Source organism: Otolemur garnettii, unplaced genomic scaffold, assembly GCF_000181295.1.
Source record: "Otolemur garnettii isolate 467f Iridium unplaced genomic scaffold, OtoGar3 scaffold00025, whole genome shotgun sequence".
Classification (NCBI taxonomy): Eukaryota; Metazoa; Chordata; class Mammalia; order Primates; family Galagidae; genus Otolemur; species Otolemur garnettii.
In genome coordinates, this window is record NW_003852420.1 from 12,896,485 (window position 1) to 12,915,946 (window position 19,462).

General features: G+C 46.0%; 1 protein-coding gene and 1 pseudogene across 1 annotated transcript in view; one reads left to right on the forward strand and one right to left on the reverse strand.

Moving 5' to 3' along the window:
• The window catches only part of TMC2 (transmembrane channel like 2), an 86,428-nt gene extending 74,600 nt beyond the window's left edge, over positions 1–11,828 (reverse strand). The window contains exon 1 of the mRNA XM_012804074.1: positions 11,798–11,828. Coding sequence (XP_012659528.1) covers positions 11,798–11,828 — 31 coding nt within the window. The remainder of the gene's footprint in view (positions 1–11,797) is intronic.
• On the forward strand, positions 5,847–5,965 carry LOC111724706 (annotated as a pseudogene).
• Positions 11,829–19,462: the final 7,634 nt, after the last annotated feature.

Genomic DNA, 19,462 nt, shown 5'->3' on the forward strand with positions numbered 1-19,462 from the left:
CGGGCTGGATTCGAACCAGCCAGCTCAGGTGTATGTGGCTGGAGCCTTAGCTGCTTGAGCCACAGGCGCTGAGCCCATTAATTCACTTCTAAGAAACAGTCAACACTTTCCTTTCTTTCTTTTTCTTTTTTTGTGAGACAGAGTCTCACTCTGTTGCCCTGGGTAGAGTGCCATGGCATCATGGCTCACAGGAGCCTGCTACAACACCTGGCTATTTTTAGAGACAGGGTCTCCACTCTAGTTCAGGCAATCCGCTTGCCTCAGCCTCCCAGAGTGCTGCAATTACAGGCATGAGCCACTTTGCCCCACCTAAAATCTTTCCTATTTAAATTCTTAACTTATCTAAAATATAAAGTTTTGTTTCAAATAATAACAACAATATATTGCATAATCATAGTTTACAGACATGTAAGTGAAATAAATTATAAGAATGTCAGAACAATAGCAGGGAGGAATTGGAAATATCCTAGTACAAAGTACCTGTAAGTACCTGACCATGGAAAGGTGTAGTGTTATTTAAAAGCCGACCTGCATTAGTGGTAAGTGCACATTGCAAATTCTATTGCAAACGTTAAAAAGAAAAGTAAAAAGTAAAGAAGAAATAGAATGTATTATATGCTAAGAAAGAAGAGAAGCTGGAGTCACATAAAATGCTCAATCAGAACCACAGAAGGGGCCTGGTGTGGTGGCTCATGCTTGTAATCCCAGCACTTTGGAAGGCAACTTAGTGAGACCCATCTCTATCCCTTCCCACCCCCAAACAAAGCCAACCATGAAAGGCAGAAGAGTAGAAGATAAAAATATGAACAAAGAAGGGCATCAAAGAGAAAACAGCAGTAAATATTTTAAGTATTGATCTAACTCTATCAATAATCACTTTAAGTATAAATAGCCTCAATATACCAATTAAAAAGAGAAATTGTCAGACTGAGCTTAGTGGCTCATAGCTATAATCCTAGCACTCTGGGAGGCTGAGGTGAGAGGATCATTTGAGGCTAGGAGTTCTCCACCAGTTTGAGCAAGAGAGAGACCCCATCTCTACTAAAAATAGAAAAATTAGTCAGGCACAGAGTCATTCCCTTTTCTCCCAGCTACCTAGAAGGCTTAGGCAGGAGGACTACTTGAGTCCAGGAATACGAGCTTGCTGAGAGTAGGATGAGGCCATGACACTCTAGCCCAGGCAATAGAAAGAGACTGTCTCAAAAAAAAAAAAAATTGACATTTACAGAATGCATAACTTAATAAGGACAGATTCTTCTTGAACTCACATAGAACATTCACCAAGATAGACCATATCCTGGATCATAAAATATACATTAACAAACTAAAAAAATAGAAATCATACAAAGTATGCTCTCAGATGACAAAGGGATTAAACCAGAACTCTATAACAAAAAGATAGAAAATAATAAAATATTTGGGGATGAGGCAACACACTTTTAAATAGCACATAGGTCAAAGAAGTCTCAAAAGAAATGGAAAATTATTTTGAGCTAAATTTAAATAAAAATACAGCTTACTAAAATTTGTTTGATACAGCAAAAGCAGTGCTTAGAGAGAGAACTATAGCCTTGAATGCGTATATTAGAAAAGAAGAAAGCTCTAAAATCAATAATCCAAGCTTCCACTTTAGGAACTAGAAAGAAGGGGAAATTAAATCCTGAGTAAGCAAGAGAAAAGAAACACCAAAAATTAGACCAAAAGGCTGGACAAGGTGGCATCACCTCAGTAATCCTACCACTCTGGGAGGCCAAGGTAGGCAGATTGCTTGAGTTCAGCTTTTTGAGACCAGCCTGAGCATCAGTGAAACCCTGTGTCTACTAAAGTAGCCAGGCATTGCAGCTGTGCCTATAGTCTCAGCTACTTGGGAGGCTGAGGCAAGAGGATCCCTTGAGCCCAGGACTTTGAAGTTATGATGCCACAGCACTCTAATCAGAGCAACAGAGTGAGACTATGTCTCCAAAACAAAAACAAAAACAAAAACAAAAACTAGAGCAAAAGTCAATAAAACTAAAAATGGGAAAAAAAAATGGAGAAAATCACAAAACCAAAGCATGATTGTTTAAAAAGATAAATAATGTTGATAAACCTCTAGCCAGGCTAACCAAGGTGAGAAAACACAAATTACTAATTATACTACCCCACATCAAGACTTACTATACCGCTACAGTAATTAAGACAGTGTGATATTGGTGAAAGATAATGAATGAATGAATAAATAAATAAATAAATAAGGCCAGGTGTAGTGGCTCATGACCATAATCCTAGCACTCTGGGAGGCCGAGGTAAGTGGATTGCCAGAGCTCCCAAATTCAAGACCACCCTGAGCAAAAGCGAGAACCTGGTCTGTACTAAAATAGAAAAACTGAGGCAGGAGGAACACTTGAGCCTGAGTTGGAGGTGGTTGTGAGCTATGACGCCACGGCATTCTACCCAGGGTGACAGCTTGAGACTCTGTCTCAAAAAAATAAATAAATGAACAAATATAAATGCATGAATGAATAAATAAATAAATGGATCAGAATAAAGAGCCCAGAAATAGACCCACAGGAATAGAGCCAACCGACCTTGACAAAAAAGAAAAGAAAACACAATGGAGAAAGGATAATCTTTTTTTACCTTTTTTTTTTTTTTTTTTGGCAGTTTTTGGCCAGGGCTGAGTTTGAACCTGCCACCTCCAGCCTATGGGGCCAGCGCCCTACCCCTTTGAGCCACAGGCACCACCTGAGAAAGGATAATCTTTTCCACAAATGGTGCTGAACCATTTGTTGCCTCATCCCCAGGTATTTTATTATTTTCTATTTACAATGGTAGACACACACACACACACACACACACACAGACATTATACCTTTCACAAAAATTAAGTCCAAGTGGATTATAGACCTAAGTGTAATACATATAGGAGAAAATCCAAGTGATCCTGGATTTGACAATAACTTTTTAGATATACCACCAAATACATGCATGATCCATAAAAGAAAAAAATTGATAAACCTATGCACAAATAGTTACAGCACTCTTATTCATAATTGCCAAACCTTGGAAGCAATCTAAATGTTTCAGTAGGTGAATGTATAAACTAATCATGGAACGTGGCTATAGCGGTATATTACTGAGTAATAAACTCAAGAATATATAACCCAGAGCAAACCTTCATAAACTATGGGCTTTGCTTAATAATGCTGAATCAATACTGGCTCATCAGTAGTAACAAATACACCATACCAATGCAAGATGCCAATATGTTATAGGAGGGGAAGAAAGATGGTCATATATGGAAACTGCAATTTCTGCAAAATTTTTCTTTAAACCCAAGACTGCTCTTAAAAATAAAGTCTATTTTTGGTCAGGAGCAGTGGCTCACGCCTGTAATCCTATCCCTCTGGGAGGCCAACGCAGTTGGATTCCTGGAGCTCAGGAGTTCCAGACCAGCCTGAGCAAGAGGCAGACCCCTCTCCACTAAAAATAGAAAACCTAGCCTGGCATTGTGTTGGGCGCCTGGAGTCCCAGCTACTCTGGAGGCTGAGGCAAGAGGATTGCTCAAGCCTAAGAGCTTCAAGTTTCTGTGAGGTATGAGGCCACCACATTCCACTGAGGGCAACAAAGTGAGACTCTCTCTAAAAAAAGGAAAAAATAAAATCTATTTTTAACAAATAAACTGATCAGTGAGAGGCTTTGAGGTAAACTCTCAAGAAGTTTTTCTAAAGATTGAAGGAGCTCATTAGATTGGTTTATAAGTGCTTATATAAATTAAAGATTCCAAGAAATTCCCAGAAATTAGGTAAAATTTGGCAAGTGTACTGATTTGTTTTGGTTTAATAAAAACAGCATGACTTCTTCTTTTTTTTACTATGTCATCCTTGGTAGGGGGCCGTGGCATACCAGCTCACAGCAACCTCAAACTCTTGGGCTTAAAGGATTCTCTTGCCTCAGCCTCCCAAGTAGCTGGGACTACAGGTGCCCACCACAACGCCTGGCTATTTTTTGTTTGTAGTTGTCATTGTTGTTTGGCAGGCCCAGGCTGGGTTTGAACCCGCCAGCTCTGGTGTATGTGGCTGGTGCCCTAGCTGCTGAGCTACAGGCACCAAGCCCAGCTATGACTTCTTTGGATTATCAAGTTGCATTCTACTTGAATATATTATTCCTAGACTTATATGTATAGGATCAAATATGTTAGCATTACTTCTATTTAATGTTGAAGGTTATGAAATCCCTAAATGTGTGCTTAACTAAATTGATTCATTACTACAAACATTTTCTCTCAATAGTAATAATGTTTTGTAGTATACCAGCTGGAAGATTAAATTTTAGGATTTTGGGGTATCCTGGTTCAGTGCCTATGGCTCAAGCAGCTAAGGCGCCAGCCACATGCACCTGAGCTGGCAGATTCAAATCCAGCCTGGGCCTGCCAAACAATGACAACTACAACCAAAAAATAGCTGGGCTTTGCAGCAGGCTCCTGTCCCAGCTACTTGGGAGGCTGAGGCAAGAGAATCGCTTAAGCCCAGGAGTTGGAGGTTGCTATGAGCACTGATGCTACCACATGCTACCCAGGGTGACAGCTTGAGGCTCTGTCTCAAAAAAAAAAAAAAAAAAAGATTTTTAGGTATCCTAAAACCTTAGCCTGATACTAAATTGAGTTAGTGAATATTCATTGGATGCTTAGATAAATCCTAAGTAAGATAGAATGCTGAAACACTGATTACTAGAAATAATTCAAAGTTTATGCACTTTTGCTTCTTATTTATTTTTTATTTTTATTATTATTATTTTTTGAGACAGAGTCTCACTTGATTGCCCCTGATAGAGTGCTATGGCATCATAGCTCACAGCAACATCAGACTCCTGGGCCCCAGTGATTCTCTAGCTTTAGCCTCCAGAGTAGCTGCGACTACAAGCTCCTGCCACAAGGCCAGGCCATTTTTAGAGGCGGAGTCTCCCTCTAGCTCAAGCTGGTTTCCAACTCCTGAGCTCAGGTGATCTGCCTGCCTTGGCCTCCCAGAGTGCTAGCATTACAGGTGTGAGCCACCATGCTCGGCCCCTTCTTATTTTTTTTATATCCTTAGAGAATTTCGATCTTTGGGTCTATTAATGAATGTGTTCATTTCTGCCTCTTTGAGAAGTTGCATACAGGGTGTATGTGTTGGGGTGCCTAACACAGCCACACATAAACCCTTCCCCTTCCTCCTTATTTTCTCCAAGTCAAAGGCACAAAAGGATCTGGTTAGTCCCCAAGTTCTTGGCCAAAGAATCCTAACTCCTACCCTCCAAAGTTATGGAATTTGCCCACCCTCTACCGCCAGTATGAAAAAGGAGTCTCTAAATGCCCCTGGCTCAGACACCACCTTTGCACTACCCAGGCTGTCACCCTCCCCTTTCAATAAACCTGGCCTGAACATCTTTGCTTCTGTCTGGTCTCTGGGCCCCACCACTTACACTTTTCAGTATGTGTTTCGTGGAAAATTGTGTTATGTATGTATATTCATGAGCCCTGCTCATCTAAAATGTTGATGTAAAAGGCCAGGTCAGGTGGCTCACACCTCTAATCCTAGCACTCTGGGAGGCTGAGAAGGGTGGATCGCCTGAGCAAGAGCGAGATCTCATCTCTAAAAAAAATAGCTGAGTGTTATGGCGGGTGCCTGTAGTCCCAGCTACTTGGGAGGCTGAGGCCAGGGGATCACTTGAGCTGAAGAGCTTGAGATTATTACGAGCTATGATGCCATAGCACTCTACTGAGGGCGACAAAGTGAGACTCTGTCCCCAAAAGAAAAAAGAAAAATGCTGATGTGTGATGACAATTATCTGCCTTCCTAGTTTATTCTGTGAAATAGAAGTTTCTTTGGGTCTACAGCCATACCACCCTGAATACACCAGACCTCCTCTGATCTCAGAAGCTAAGCAGGGTTGGCCCTGGTTAGTACTTGGATGGGAGACTGCCTGGGAATATGGGGTGCTGTAGGCCCTTTGCCTCTTCTTGGCTCAGCGCCTGTAGCTCAAGCGGCTAAGGTGACAGCCACATACACCAGAGCTGGTGGGTTCGAATCCAGCTCAACTCACCAAACAATAACAACTACAACCAAAAAATAGCCAGGTGTTGTGGTGGGAGCCTGTAGTCTTAGTTACTTGGGAGGCTGAGGCAAGAGAATTGCTTAAGCCCAAGAGTTTGAGGTTGCTGTGAGCTACGATGCCATAGCACTCTACCCTGGGTGATAACTTGAGACTCTGTCTCAAAAAAAACAACAAAAAAAGTTCCTTTGGTTGGAAGCTACAATTAAATGAAACTCTATTATGATCGACCTTGCATACAACTTTGTATGCAAAGTAATGAACAGAAAAAAGGAAAAGAATAGTTTTTTCCTAAAGTGAAATGACTGCTTGTTCTAGCAAAGAGAACCATGAAGGACAAAACCTGAATGAATAGCTGACAGTTCAAAGAAATAAATTTAATTGCCCTTGGATTATAAAGGCACAAATAATGAGCCTAAAAAGCTACTAAATATGTTAAAGTCTTAGTAAAGTTTGCACAATTTTCATAGGAGGTTTGTTTATGCTTCTGTTCATTGTTTACTGATATGCCTGTAATCTACACGTGAAGGATTATTTTCCAGTGTAATCTGCCTACATAGCAAAGATTCTGTCTTCCCACAATAATTTTCTGTGTTTTGTGTTGGTTTGATTATGATGTTGATTATTTAAGAAAATAAAGCTTCTTCACTTATTAAAAAAAAGCTAAGGTTCTTGATAGGTAATCACATTACCTTTTATGCATTTTTTTTTTTTTTTTGAGACAGAGCCTCAAGCTGTCCCCCTGGGTAGAGTGCTGTAGCATCACAGCTCACAGCAACCTCCAACTCCTGGGCTCAAGCCAGTCTCCTGCCTCAGCCTTCCAAGTAGCTGGGACCACAGGCGTCCACCACAACACCTGGCCATTTTTTGGTTGCAGCCGCCATTGTTGTTTTGGCGGGCCCGGGCTGGATTCGAACCCACCACCTTAGGTGTATGTGGCTGGTGCCTTAGCCACTTAAGCCACAGGTGCCAAGCCTTATGCATGTTTTTAAATGTTTCATTGCTGCTTTTAAATCAGTAGCCAAATATTGTTTCTAGGTGTTCAAATCTCCTGGCATCTTTTTTTTTTTGGAAACAGAGTTTTACTATGTTGCCCTCAGTAGAGTGCTATGGTGTCACAGCTCACAGCAACCTCCAATTCCTGGGCTTAAGCGATTCTCTTGTCTCATCCTCCTTAGTAGCTGGGACTACAGGCACCCACCACAATGCCTGGTTGTTTTTTTATTTTTGTAGTTGCCATTGTTGTTTAGTAGACTCAGGCTGGGTTTAAATCCACCAGCCCCGGTGTACATGGCTGGCACCCTAACCACTGAGATATGGCCACTCAGCCTTTGTTTTTTGTTTTTTTATTTCTAAGATTGACTCCTGGGCAGGCAGTGGTGGCTCACAGCTGTAATCTTTGCACTCTGGAAGGCCCAGGCAGGTGGATTTCTTGCGCTCAGGAGTTCAAGACAAGCCTGAGCAAGAGCAAGACCCCATCTCTAAAAAATAGCCAGGCATTGCGGTGGGTACCTGGAGTCCTAGCTACTCAAGTGAGGCAGGAGGATCACTTGAGCCCAAGAGTTTGAGGTTGCTATGAGCTATGACACCATGGTATTCTATTGAGGGTGACAAAGTGAGACTCTGTGTCAAAAAAAAAAAAAAATCCATGTCTTTGGGACTCAGTTTCTAAGTGCTGAGGTTACTTCTGAGACTGATGAGATAACTGGAGCAGGTGCATTGAAAAGTAGTGTGTGGGGCTCAGTGCCTGTAGCACAGTGGTTACAGCACCAGCCACATATGCTGAGGTTGGAGGGTTTGACCCCTGCCTGGGCCAGCTAAACAACAATGACAGAAAAAAAAGAGAGAGAGAGAGAAAAGAAAAGAAATGTATCATGTGAGAAATAGAAATAATATCCCAAGCCCTCCAGCGGCCTGAATGGACCCTTTCTTGGCTGAGCGGACCCAAAAGACTTAGAAACAGAAACGCTTATTATGCCCCCACCCACTAACCACCGTTAGTAGTCTTTCTTTCCTAAGGGTTAAACAGAAACCAGCCCTTTAGAAAGACTTGCTCCATTGCTGTTGTCAACCACTGCCTAATGCTACACCTCCTTTTTTGAGATTTTGACACAGGAGATGACCGACATTTCTAGAGACCGCTGACCACAGGGCAGTTGGCCTTTGATGTCAGAGGGATGAAAACTCCACCCTCGGTTCAGGCTCACACTGCCATTTTTTGTACTTGGAACCTACGGAGGAGCATGAAGCTCAGTTGGGTATGCACATTCTTTCATAAACACTCTCCTCCTATATTGTATTAAATATGTATAGTCAGCCACACTGCTCAGCATAAATTTCTATTTCCTTTACCTCTCCCTGAAACTGTTTGCCCTTGGCTTATCTGCGTGAGGTTGAGCTTCTGGGGCTGCACTTGCCAGCCTGCATGCTACAACCCGCTGTGAGAAATAAAGCTCTTTTCCAAATGTATGAACCTCATTTTTCAGGTGACAAGTGCTTTTTGCAGGAGTGGGCCAAGAACACCCACTCTTGCCCCAATCTCTTTCTTCTCCTCCTCCTCACTCCCCATGGAAAAGGGGATTTGGTGAGACAATGTAAGGAAAGACTATTTTAGTGTAATAGAACTCATCAGGGTAGGAGGCTGGTTAGTATTAGCCCGTGAAAGATGAGTTGGTCCTGTAAATGCCCCAGGCTCTGGAAGATGATGAAGCAAAACAAATATCAGAGCTGGGACCCCCAGGAGAGCTCCGGGGCTGAGCCGAGCTCTCAGAGTGGGCAGAGAAGCAGAAACCAAGGCAAGGGACCAAGGAAAAGGGTCTCCTGGGCCCCTCTATAAAGACCAGCTCATATTGCTTGAAAGGCCTGGGGAAGAAAGCCCGAGGATGTTTGCATTCTCTTCTGGACTCACTATGTGTCCTCAATCAGCTAATAAATTGCTTTTAGTGTGGTAACGGAGTATGCCAAGCAATCTACCAAGCCTCGTAGATATAACTTGGGGGTTACAATTTTTTTCCAAGCTGTAATTCCTAAGGTAATCTCATTCTTGATCTGAACAAAACTCACGTGCAATGTGGAAAACAAGCTAGAATTTGTCCTTCAACCTTCCCTAAACCTCTTCTACACAGAAAACAAGCTGCTTTCCCCCCTTCCACAGTCAGTTTTCCATGGATGCCACCTGATGCATAATTTAGGAGTTGGAAGGGCAGCTGTCTTGCTAGGAAGACCTCGGAGCCCAGCACACACTTGTAAACATCACGGGCCTCCCTGTGCATGTGCCCTTGACTCAGGGGATTTGGGGAGCAGCAGACAGACTGAGGATAAGCAGGTGGCAGAACCTCCACTCGGGAGAGCTGGACAGTTCAGGGCGTTAACCGAGTGACACAGGAGGAGGGAGCGCACACTTTCTTCCTTCTAACAAATGGAGTAGTAAACCAAAATATTTTGAGAAAAGAAGTCTGTGTTCTCAGACTATTTTTCCCCTTGTTGAGTATGAACTGAAGGAATAGGATATCAGGACCCCTCAGAAGTGACTGTAGAGATTTAAGATGGAAATCTTTAGTGGGCGGTGCCTGTGGCTCAGTGGGGAGGGAGGGGGCCGGCCCCATATAAGGAGGGTGACAGGTTCGAACCTGGCCCTGACCAGCTAAAAAACAGCAATAGCAACTGCAACAAAACTAGCTGGGTGTTGTGGCGGGCGCCTATAGTTCCAGCAACTCGGGAGGGGAGGCTGAGGCAAGAGAATCACCCTAGCCCAAGAGCTGGAGGTTGCTGTGAGCTGTGACACCACAGCACTCTACTGAGGGCGAGACAAAGTGAGACTGTCTCAAAAAAAAAAAAAAATGGAAGTCTTGAGGTCATGTCAGTTAATTTAATGGATTACCAATATTTCACCTCACTGCATTCCTTGACCCTTTGGATTCCTGAAGTGAAAATTCTGACCCATTTCCTATTTTCCAAGGGAAAGGGACAATGACAGCAGGGAGGGGAGTACTTTAGTAGGAAAGGGTTTGTGTTTTAGGCAAATGACCTTCCATTTTGGTCCTACCCCAGGAATGTTTGCCCACAGGTGACTCTCACAGGCCCAACCCCTTCAGCCCCGAGGGAAGGATGCCAGTTTGGGTGTGGAGAGGATGACACTTGGATGACACAAGGAGAAAGGGATGTGGGGGTCAGCCTTCATCAAAGGAGTCCCCACCCATCCACTCCCCCCACCACCGGTGAGGAAGGGGCTTCTCATGTGGCCACCTCAGGGCACAGGGAGTTCTCATGTCTTTGTGGAAAGGTTGGTGGGTGGGAGAAGGCAGGTGGGGGCAGGAGAGCTGTTGAGAGCCCAGAGGCACATCCTTAGTCACCCTCCTGCCCAGCTCCTGGCCGCCTCTTGCTCCTGAGTCTCTCCCCATGTTGTGGAGCTGCCTTGTGGAGGACTCAGGGCTGGCCCATTGGAGCGCAGTGGGTTAGGGTTAGGGATGGCAGGAGAAGGGCTTGGCAGAGGGGCAGATGAGGTGGACTCTGGGACTCCTCCACTCCCAGCTCTCAGAATAGTGGGAGATCTCTCCTAACCGCCCCCCCCCCCAGCGTCGTGCCCCCTGAGATTTTGCTTCCTCACCTACAGGCAGGTGCAGGGCCCAGCCCTGCCTGGAATGTGACAAGGAGACAATGGCATCACATTATGATGTTTTGTGACAGGAAGTAGGGCCCTTAGCCTGTGGGTGTGGCTTCTGCCCTATCTTCTGAGCCCTCAGGGGCAGCCAAAGGTTTTCTTTCCTCCCACGGCCTCTTCTAATTCTCAGTTTCTCCTGGAGCAGGTCAGCTCCCTCACTGGCTCACAAAAGAGCTAAGGCCACGTTCCTGGGTATGAGGAACTTCACTGATTCCCAAGGCTCACCTCAAAATGATCCCAACTCTGGGGTCCCCCCTCACCAGCGGTTGAGCAGCAGGCCCTCTCTGTGTGGCACTTGCCCCCTCCCCAGTGACAACACCTGCTCCCACAAAGGCCCCATGCAGGGTGTTGAATGAGGGGGAGTGGGGAGGGAGAGGGCCTGGCTGTGGGGGCCAGCAGAGGTGAGCCAGGTGCTACAGGCTGTCTGTGACTGGCCACCCATCTCACCTGTGCGTGGAGAGCCGCTCCTTGCCCGTCCTTTGGCTCCACCTCGGGCTGGAAGACAGGAACCAGGACAAATGGCTGACCTCTGGAGAGTTCCCCCATCCCTGCACCACTCCAGATTACCGTGGGAACCTTCAGTTGGTTTGTGGCTGCCTCAGCTGATTGTGGAACTCAGCCCCAATTATTTTAGTGGGCAAACTCCAGAGTCTCCAGCCTGTGACATTTCTCTGACAGCCTGAGTCTTGAGGATAGGACATCCCTCTACCCCTCTGCTGTAGACAGGCAGACAAATCTGCTGAGGGGACTGCTAGGGAAAAGTGACTCTACCAAGACACAGGAGGCTAGACCATGGCAGGTTCTGAAGAGCAAGGAGCTGCTGCCCAGTGTAGCCTCGGGACTCTTGTTAACACCAGCACTGCAGCTGGAACTGTGCACTGCTTGGTGGCTTTGAATGTCTCCCATAGCCCTGAAAGGTAGTGACCACCACCTTCATCTCATGCATGAGGTGGGAGAGGCTGAGCGTCCAGACCGAGGTCCTGTAACCCTGATCCTCCCTATGCCTCTCGAGACCACATCCCAGGATCCCCATGAGTGGGCCCCACACAGATAAGGACAGGGACTCACCTTCTTCCAGGCCCTTTGACTGGCGGCTCATGGTCAGCAGGGCTCTTGGTTCCTGCACAGGCTCACGAAGCTGGCTTGCCTAGGCATGCCTCCAACCTGGGGTGCTTTCCTGCCCTCATGGTGCTGGCCTCCCTGCTTGGGCTCCTGTGGCACCAGGGCTCCTTGCGTTGCTTGAAATTGGGTGTGGAGGTGGGTGAGGTTTGGGAGAGAGACAGGGAAGGAGGCAGTAGGTTCCCAGCCCATCAATCCGGCCACACACTTCTCTGCTCGGGTTTCCCTGCGCAAAGGCGGTATGGCCTCACGTTTCAGGCATCACTTATACATGAGGGGCCCTGGAAGGGCCAACAGCTGCCGGTTCATCTCCCAGCAATGGTGCAATGATGCCACTTGCACTCCAGCCCGGGAGGTGTGAGGAGCAACCCAGGGCTCTTTCTCACTGTCTTGAGTCCCTGATTAGAACAAAGCACCAGAGAAATTCTAGGATGTTTATGAAGCTTTCACTTGGGCTTCTGTTTAAAATGCAGATTCCCAGGACTAACATTGGGCATTAGAATTGGTCAGTCTGGTCCTGGCCCCCAAATCTGCACTCAGGATGCTGATTTAGGAGTCCTGGGCCCACACGATGCATGCTCCTGCTTGGACCACCTGCCCCTCCTTCATCAGCTCTTCCCATTACCTGGTTTCAGGAATAATAATAATAATTGTTATTAGTTTTTTGAGACAGAGTCTCACTTTGTTCCCCTTGGTAGAGTGCCATGGCTTTATAGCTTACAGCAACCTCAAAGTCTTGGGCTTAAGCAACCCTCTTGCCTCAGCCTCCTGAGTAGCCGGGACTCCAGACACACACCACAATGCCTGGCTAGGTTTTCTACTTTTAGTTGAGAAAGGGTCTCTCTCTGTCTTAGGCTGGTCTCAAACTCTTGAGTTCAAGCAATCCACCTGCTTCAGCCTCAATATGCTAGGATTACAGGCGTGAGCCACTGTACCCAGCTTTTTATTATTTTTGAGACAGAGTCTTGCTTTGTCACCCAACCTGGAGTGCAGTGGCATCCTCATAGCTCACTGTAACCTTGAACATCCAGGCTCAAGTCATCCTCCCATTTCAGCCTTCTGAGTAGCTCGTACTATAGGCATGTGCTACCTTGCCCAGCTAATTTTTAATTTGTTTTGTCTTTTTTCTTCTTTGATTGTAGCCTGGGGAAAATATTTTGTCTTGCTATGTTGCACAGACTGGTCTTGAACTTCTGGTTTCAAGTGATCTTCCCACCTCAGCCTCCCAGAGCGCTCGGATTACAGGTGCAAGTGACCATGCCCAGTCACAACTTTGAAATACTAATAGTTATAGACCTGTCCCTAGATCTAATTATTTAATAGTTAGGAAGTATATGTGTCATTATATGACAGATGTTTACAATGATTTTGATACTTATTTCAGGATCGCTGGTGTTCCTTGTAATCCTAGTATTTTATTTGATGAATTTAAAGTCTATGCTCAGAGAAGGGGCCTATGGACCTCACCAGGATGCTAAAGGATTTTGTGACACAAACATAATTAAAAACCTGCCCCAGGGCAGGTGTCAAGTAAGTGTCAAGACCAGATCCAAGTTGTGAATTTTGCCCAGGAACCTCCTAATATCTTGTTTCTCTGAGGTCAGGGAGTAGGAGGGCCTGTCATCTGCATCCTTTATGAAGGGGTAGGCAAAGAAATGACCACATGTGGTAGCATCTGAAATACACACATGACAGTTCAGCCTGTGGTCCTGAATGGAGTGCTACAGCATCATCTCAGCAACCTCAAACTCTTGGGCTTTTTTTTTTTTTTCAGTAGAGATGGGCTCTTGCTCTTGCTCAGGTTGGACTTGAACTCCTGAGCTCAAGCAATCCATTGCCATGGCCTCCCAGGGTGCTAGTTTTGTTTTGCTTCAATTTTAGCAGAGACAGAGTCTTGCTCTTGCTCAGGCTGGTCTCGAACTTCTGAGCTCAAGTGATCCACCTGCCTCAGCCTCCCGGAGTGGTAGGATTACAGGTGTAAACCACTGCATCTTGTCTAGCTCAACCTTTAAAATTTTTTTGTCACCTTACCTTGGTATCTAATCCAAAGGATTCCTGAAGGACTCCCCAGCCCCAGGACACTGAGGGCAGAGAAGGGACTCTTGGTTGAATTCTCTGGCTTCCATAAGTAGGGCTGCAGCACTAACTTCTCTCCCCACCAGGGCCATTGCCGCCTCCCGACCGGCGGGCGGCGGCAGTTTGGGGAGTCGGCGGCGTATGAAAGGAAAAGACAAAGAAGACAAAGACAGACACACTGGGGAAGGGACTGAGCCGAAGCTGTTTATTTTAGGGAAAAACACAATTTATATAGGGTTAGTTGGTGGGGAGGGGCAATATATCACAGTATAACTAAATAAGGTAAGGAATGTAGCTTTAAGTACAGGATAGGTTGAATAACATAGGTGGGCAGGGGGCTATGCGGATGTAGGAATAATGATAAAAGACTAGCTTTTACTGTCTCTGGTCTTATTTATGGTTTCCTTGAAGCACTTCCTCTTGCAGGAGATTAGAATTCTCGTTAGAATTCTTGTTAACCCTTACAGGCCATCCCATTGTAGAAAGGGCACCCTCCCATGTGGGAGGCCTGTAGGCTGACTGTGCAGCCAGAGGGCCCTGTCATCCAGAGGAAGGACGCTGGGTTTGCTTCAAGTCCTCTCCCTGATGAGTGAGGACCCTCTGAATCCTTTGCCTTGCCCTTCCTGGATCTCTTTTGCTGGAGGAGGCAGGCTGTCCACATGACCTTTGTCTCTGGAAGGAGATTCCCTCATGAACTAGGACCTGCCTGTCTACACTGCAGAATACACCACTTTTCTCCTTCCGACAAACAATAATGAGCACCCACGAAGGGCCAGTCCCAGTTCCAGGCTCTGGGAATTCAGCAGTGAATGAAACAGAGACCCCTGTCCTCAGGGCCTGACGTGTTTCTGTTGTCTGGTGGTCAGACTTAGCCATTGATATCTGAAGGGGCCATGTAGGAATTTACAAATTTCTTCTCCCTCACAACTAAGCCTGTTTGCGACAATTATTGTTATAGAATTCAAAATCCAAGTTTGGAAGTCAGATGCTGAACACAGAGTATTTTTTTTTCTTTGCTCACCAATTATACCGATTCGGACACTTCCTGAAATCAATACACATTCAGGGGAGAGGGAGAAGTTCTCATGGAGGGTGGTGGTGAAAAAGAAAACGACTGTGCTGTTTTAAACTATTGTCCATAATGCACACGTGTTGCCCACTGTTCTGTTCTAGGCCCTGCCCGGGAGTTGTCACCCCAACTTCTCTACTCCTCACAATAGGAGTTGATGTTGTCACCCCCATGTTTCAGGCAAAGAAATGAAAAAACACAGAGCCCACATATCTCCTGGACAGGTCTGTGACAACACGTTAAGAGAGCCCTGGTCTAGAACATGGGATGTGTGGTTTTTACTTTCATCGCCCATTAAATCTCCAAGTGCCATTGAGATGATCACTCTGAATTCTGGGCCCTGATTTCCCTACACTCTTCTGATCTGCCTAAAGGTCCTGGTGTTTGCCTCCTACCTGGGCACCTGGCTGCTGACTCTGCCTTCAGTGCCTCTCTTACGTGACAGCTGGGGCAGCCCCCCCAGAGCAGATGTCTGACCTGTCTCTCTGCTGCTGGAAACCCTTCCCTGGAAAGCCATGGCCTCCGTTAACACTCAGACTCCCTGCTGTGCTGCCCAAGGCCCTGAGAGCTCCCACCCTCCCCAGCCCACTCTGCCTTTCTCTTTCAGCCTAGCCATTGTAACTCACTCATGCCACTGGCATTATCACCCTTGGTACTATGATTTTCCTTAGCCTTTGCTACCTTTGTCCTGTTTGGTTCACAACTCTGCAGGCTGCTGCTCTCAAGTCCTGCGGCAGATCCTGGCAGACTGACCACCCGACACTTAACAATATGGATGGGGTTGGTGTTTCCAAGCAGAGCTCTCCAGCTGTCCAGCAAGGGAGCATACTTCCTCTGTGGTAGGTGGTAGATTTCCTTCAGAGAAGGGGTGGGCAGTGTAGTTGAGGTTATCCCGAGAAGTCCTGTTAGAAGATAATCTGTGTCCTTATTTGGAGGAGATATAGGATGGTATGGCAATGGTTCTCTCAGAGAATGAGCTAAGTAACTCGTTTAACTCTAAATAACTTAGCTATTTAGTGATCCCTAAAGGGATAACTGGTGGGCTCTGGTGTCCAAGAAGAGCATTCAAACCTCTAGAAAGAGTCCATCTCTGCTCTGTCTTCAAGTCCTGCCTCATCAAGATTTGCCTTTTCTTTGTGGTGATTTCAACATATCTTTAATGTGAAACCTCTTAATTTCATACATCTGCAACTTTGAAGAAAAAGGTGGTACAAAAATGTGCCCTTTAACTTTCCATGAAATATTCTTCTTCATGCTGCTTAATACAAAGCTTTAGCTAATGAATATTTGAGTTTCATGTACTGGACATGCAGCTCAACGTCAACATTGTTCTGAAGAGGAATGATAATGGAATGATGTGCTCTTATATTTCATTAGGGTGGTGAATGTTCCTCTTGTCAGAGCTAAGGCTGGTAAGCTTTGTACTAATTCTCTTTCATGGATGTGGTTTGATCAGAGAAAATAAAACCCTAAAATCCAATACTGTGGCAATAAAAATAACGTGCAGACTAGGCTTGGTGCCTGTAACACAGTGGTTATGGTGCCAGCCATATGCACTGAGGCTGGTGGGTTCGAGCCTGGCCCAGGCCAGCTAAAACAACTATGACACTGCAATAAGAAAATAGCCAGGTGTTGTAGCAGGTGCCTGTAGTCCCAGCTACCTGGGAGCGGAGGCAAGAGAATCACTTAAGCCCAAGAGTTGGAGGTTGCTGTGAGCTGTGACACTGTGGCACTCTACCAAGGGTGACAGCGTGAGACCCTGTCTCAAAAAGAAAAAAAATAATGTGCAGTCTTGACCAAAAGTTACAGGGTATGCAAACCCAGGGGTGCTTTTATCACAAAGCCTGCCCCCCAATTTTTTTTTTTTTTTTTACAAAATCTCCTTTTATTGGTGAAACTTCTTATGCCATCTTGTTTAATTTCTCTCTGCAATTAAAAGTACATTCGTATATATATACAGATATGTATATATATAAATATATAATTAGCTCTGGGTATCTGCTCACAAGACATCCATTGTCACTGATGGAGTGTTGTAAACTAGCACAATGGGGAGGATCTGGTTACGGCAGGTAACACCTGGCTGGATAATGTGAGCTGTGCTATCTCAAGCACACTGCCCTCCACCTACTAACCTGCACCCAAGGGTTCTGTGCCAGGTGTTTGTGGTACAGGGTGGGAGAGAGGCCATGGGAACTAGACAGTAGTGTTGTCCCCGCAAGCTTTGGAGCATTCATTATAAACACGGCTTTTCTAAGGCTCCTTTTGGCAGAGCCTTAGCCCCTCCACCTTTGCATATCAGCACAGAGGGGTCTTGTTTGTGAGAAACTGCTGAGGCTATCTCCACCACTTTAGACTTTCAGGTAGGAAGTTAGACCAACATCCAGGTACCTCCCGGGGCAGGGAATGATTACTGCCAGATATAAGCCAGGCAGACTGAGACATGATCTACATAGCCCTTGAGGAAAACTGCAGCCAGCTGGCAACCAAGGGCCATTTTTTTTTTTTTTTTTTTTTGAGACAGAGTCTCAAGCTGTCGCCCTGGGTAGAGTACCATGGCATCATAGCTCACAGCAACTCTAACTCTGGCTCAAGTGATCCTCTTACCTCAGTTTTTCTATTTTTAATAGAATGGGGGTCTCACTTTTGCTCAGGCTGATCTCTAACACTTGAACTCAAACAATCCACCTGCCTTGGCCTCCAGAGTGCTAGGATTACAGGCGTGAGCCATGCGGCCCGCTTTTTTCTTTTCTTTTTTTTTTTTTTGACAGTCTCACTCTGTTGCCCTGGGATTGAGTGCTGTAGCATCATAGCTCACAGCAACCACAAACTGCTGGGCTCAAGTTATCCTCTTGTCTCAGCCTCCCAAGTAGCTGGGACTACAGGTGTGCCACACAACGCCCAGCTAATTTTTTTATTTGTAGTAGAGATGGGGTCTCACTCTTTCTTTTTTTTCTTTTGAGACAGAGTCTTACTTGGTCACCCTTGGTAGAGTGCTGTGATGTCATAGCTCATAGCAACCTCAAACTCTTGGGCTCAAGTGATCCTCTTGCCTTAGTGTCCAAGTAGCTGGGACTATAGGCGTCCACCACAATGCCTGGCTATTTTTTTGAGACAGGGGTCTGGCTCTGGCTCAGGCTGGTCTCGAACCTGTGAGCTCAGGCAATCTATCTGCCTCAGCCTCCCAGAGTGCTTAGGACTACAAGCGTCAGTCACCGTAGCCATATTGTCCCTAGCACTCCAGGAGGCAGAGTTGGGGGGAAAAGACTAGGGAGCCAAGATTCCGAGACTGTCATTTCTGCCTGTATAGGGATAAATTAACAACTAGAATTCTCCACGCTTCTCAATGCAAATGTAAACAAATACAATCAAACCCCATTTCTAGGTGTCAGTTGAATCATACAGGTGACAACTCTCTCTTCAGCGCACCTCATAAGCAAGCTACCAAAGATTTCTAGGCCTCTGTCTCATCATCTGTAGGATGGAAGAAATTCTGCTCCACTCCTACGAGGGCTCTTTGGGGACTGAGTGAGGTAGTGTGGCCATAAATAGAACCCTGAAGCCCTGAAGAGTTAGGAGAGTGCACATGGGCCATTGCATGGATGAGTCCCTTTCTTCTGCTCCACTGTGCCTGTCACAGAGCTCCTCACTGAGGCATGGCCACATGGGGGAAGAGATGTGGCCTGGCCTTGTTAGCTGCCCCACGTCCAGCCTCTGCTGTGCTCTCCCTGCCCATTGGGTCCTGGGGCTTCTCCTCTGTCCTGCAGGGTGGTACTAACCCTGCTGTGGTGAGTGAGCTCTCATCATCGGCCTTTTAGAACTAGCCTGGTGAAATGGTAGCAGAGCCCAGGACAGGAAGTGCCCAACAGGGGACAATCTAACAGCTTTAAATTTCTTTGGCCTCATCTGCCACAGGAAACATCCTTGGCCACCCTCTTTGGATGTTCTGAATTCCACCCACATTTTGTTTCAAGAGCTCACTCTTACGAGCAAGACACCACCCATCTGGTATACTAGAACTTCAGAGCACTCACTCATGCAGTTTGAGGTGGAGAAGATATTCACTGAGCTGTAGTCTCTTAGCTCAGTAGGCCTCGACCACAGCAAAGGGTGCTGGGGAGGATGAAAGGGGACATCACCATTGAGGTGCCTGGGTCCATCAGGGACAACATTGGTCTCCCTTAATCATTTGGGCAAACTCTCAAAAGTCTTCACTCTTCTGATCTTTGTTTTATTGTCTGGGGCCCCTTGGCTGTTTATATTTCACTGTGCAGACCTGCTATTCTGCATGTGAGCCTGCCTTGCTGATGGCTGGGGGGATCTCACTTTAGGACATGTTTCTCAATTTCAGCATTGTTGTAGTTTCAGACCAGATCCTTTGTTGCGTGGGAGCTGTCCCATTCCCATGGACTGTAAGATGTTTTGCAGCATCCTTGGCCTCTGCCTACCAGCCACCTGCAGTACCCACC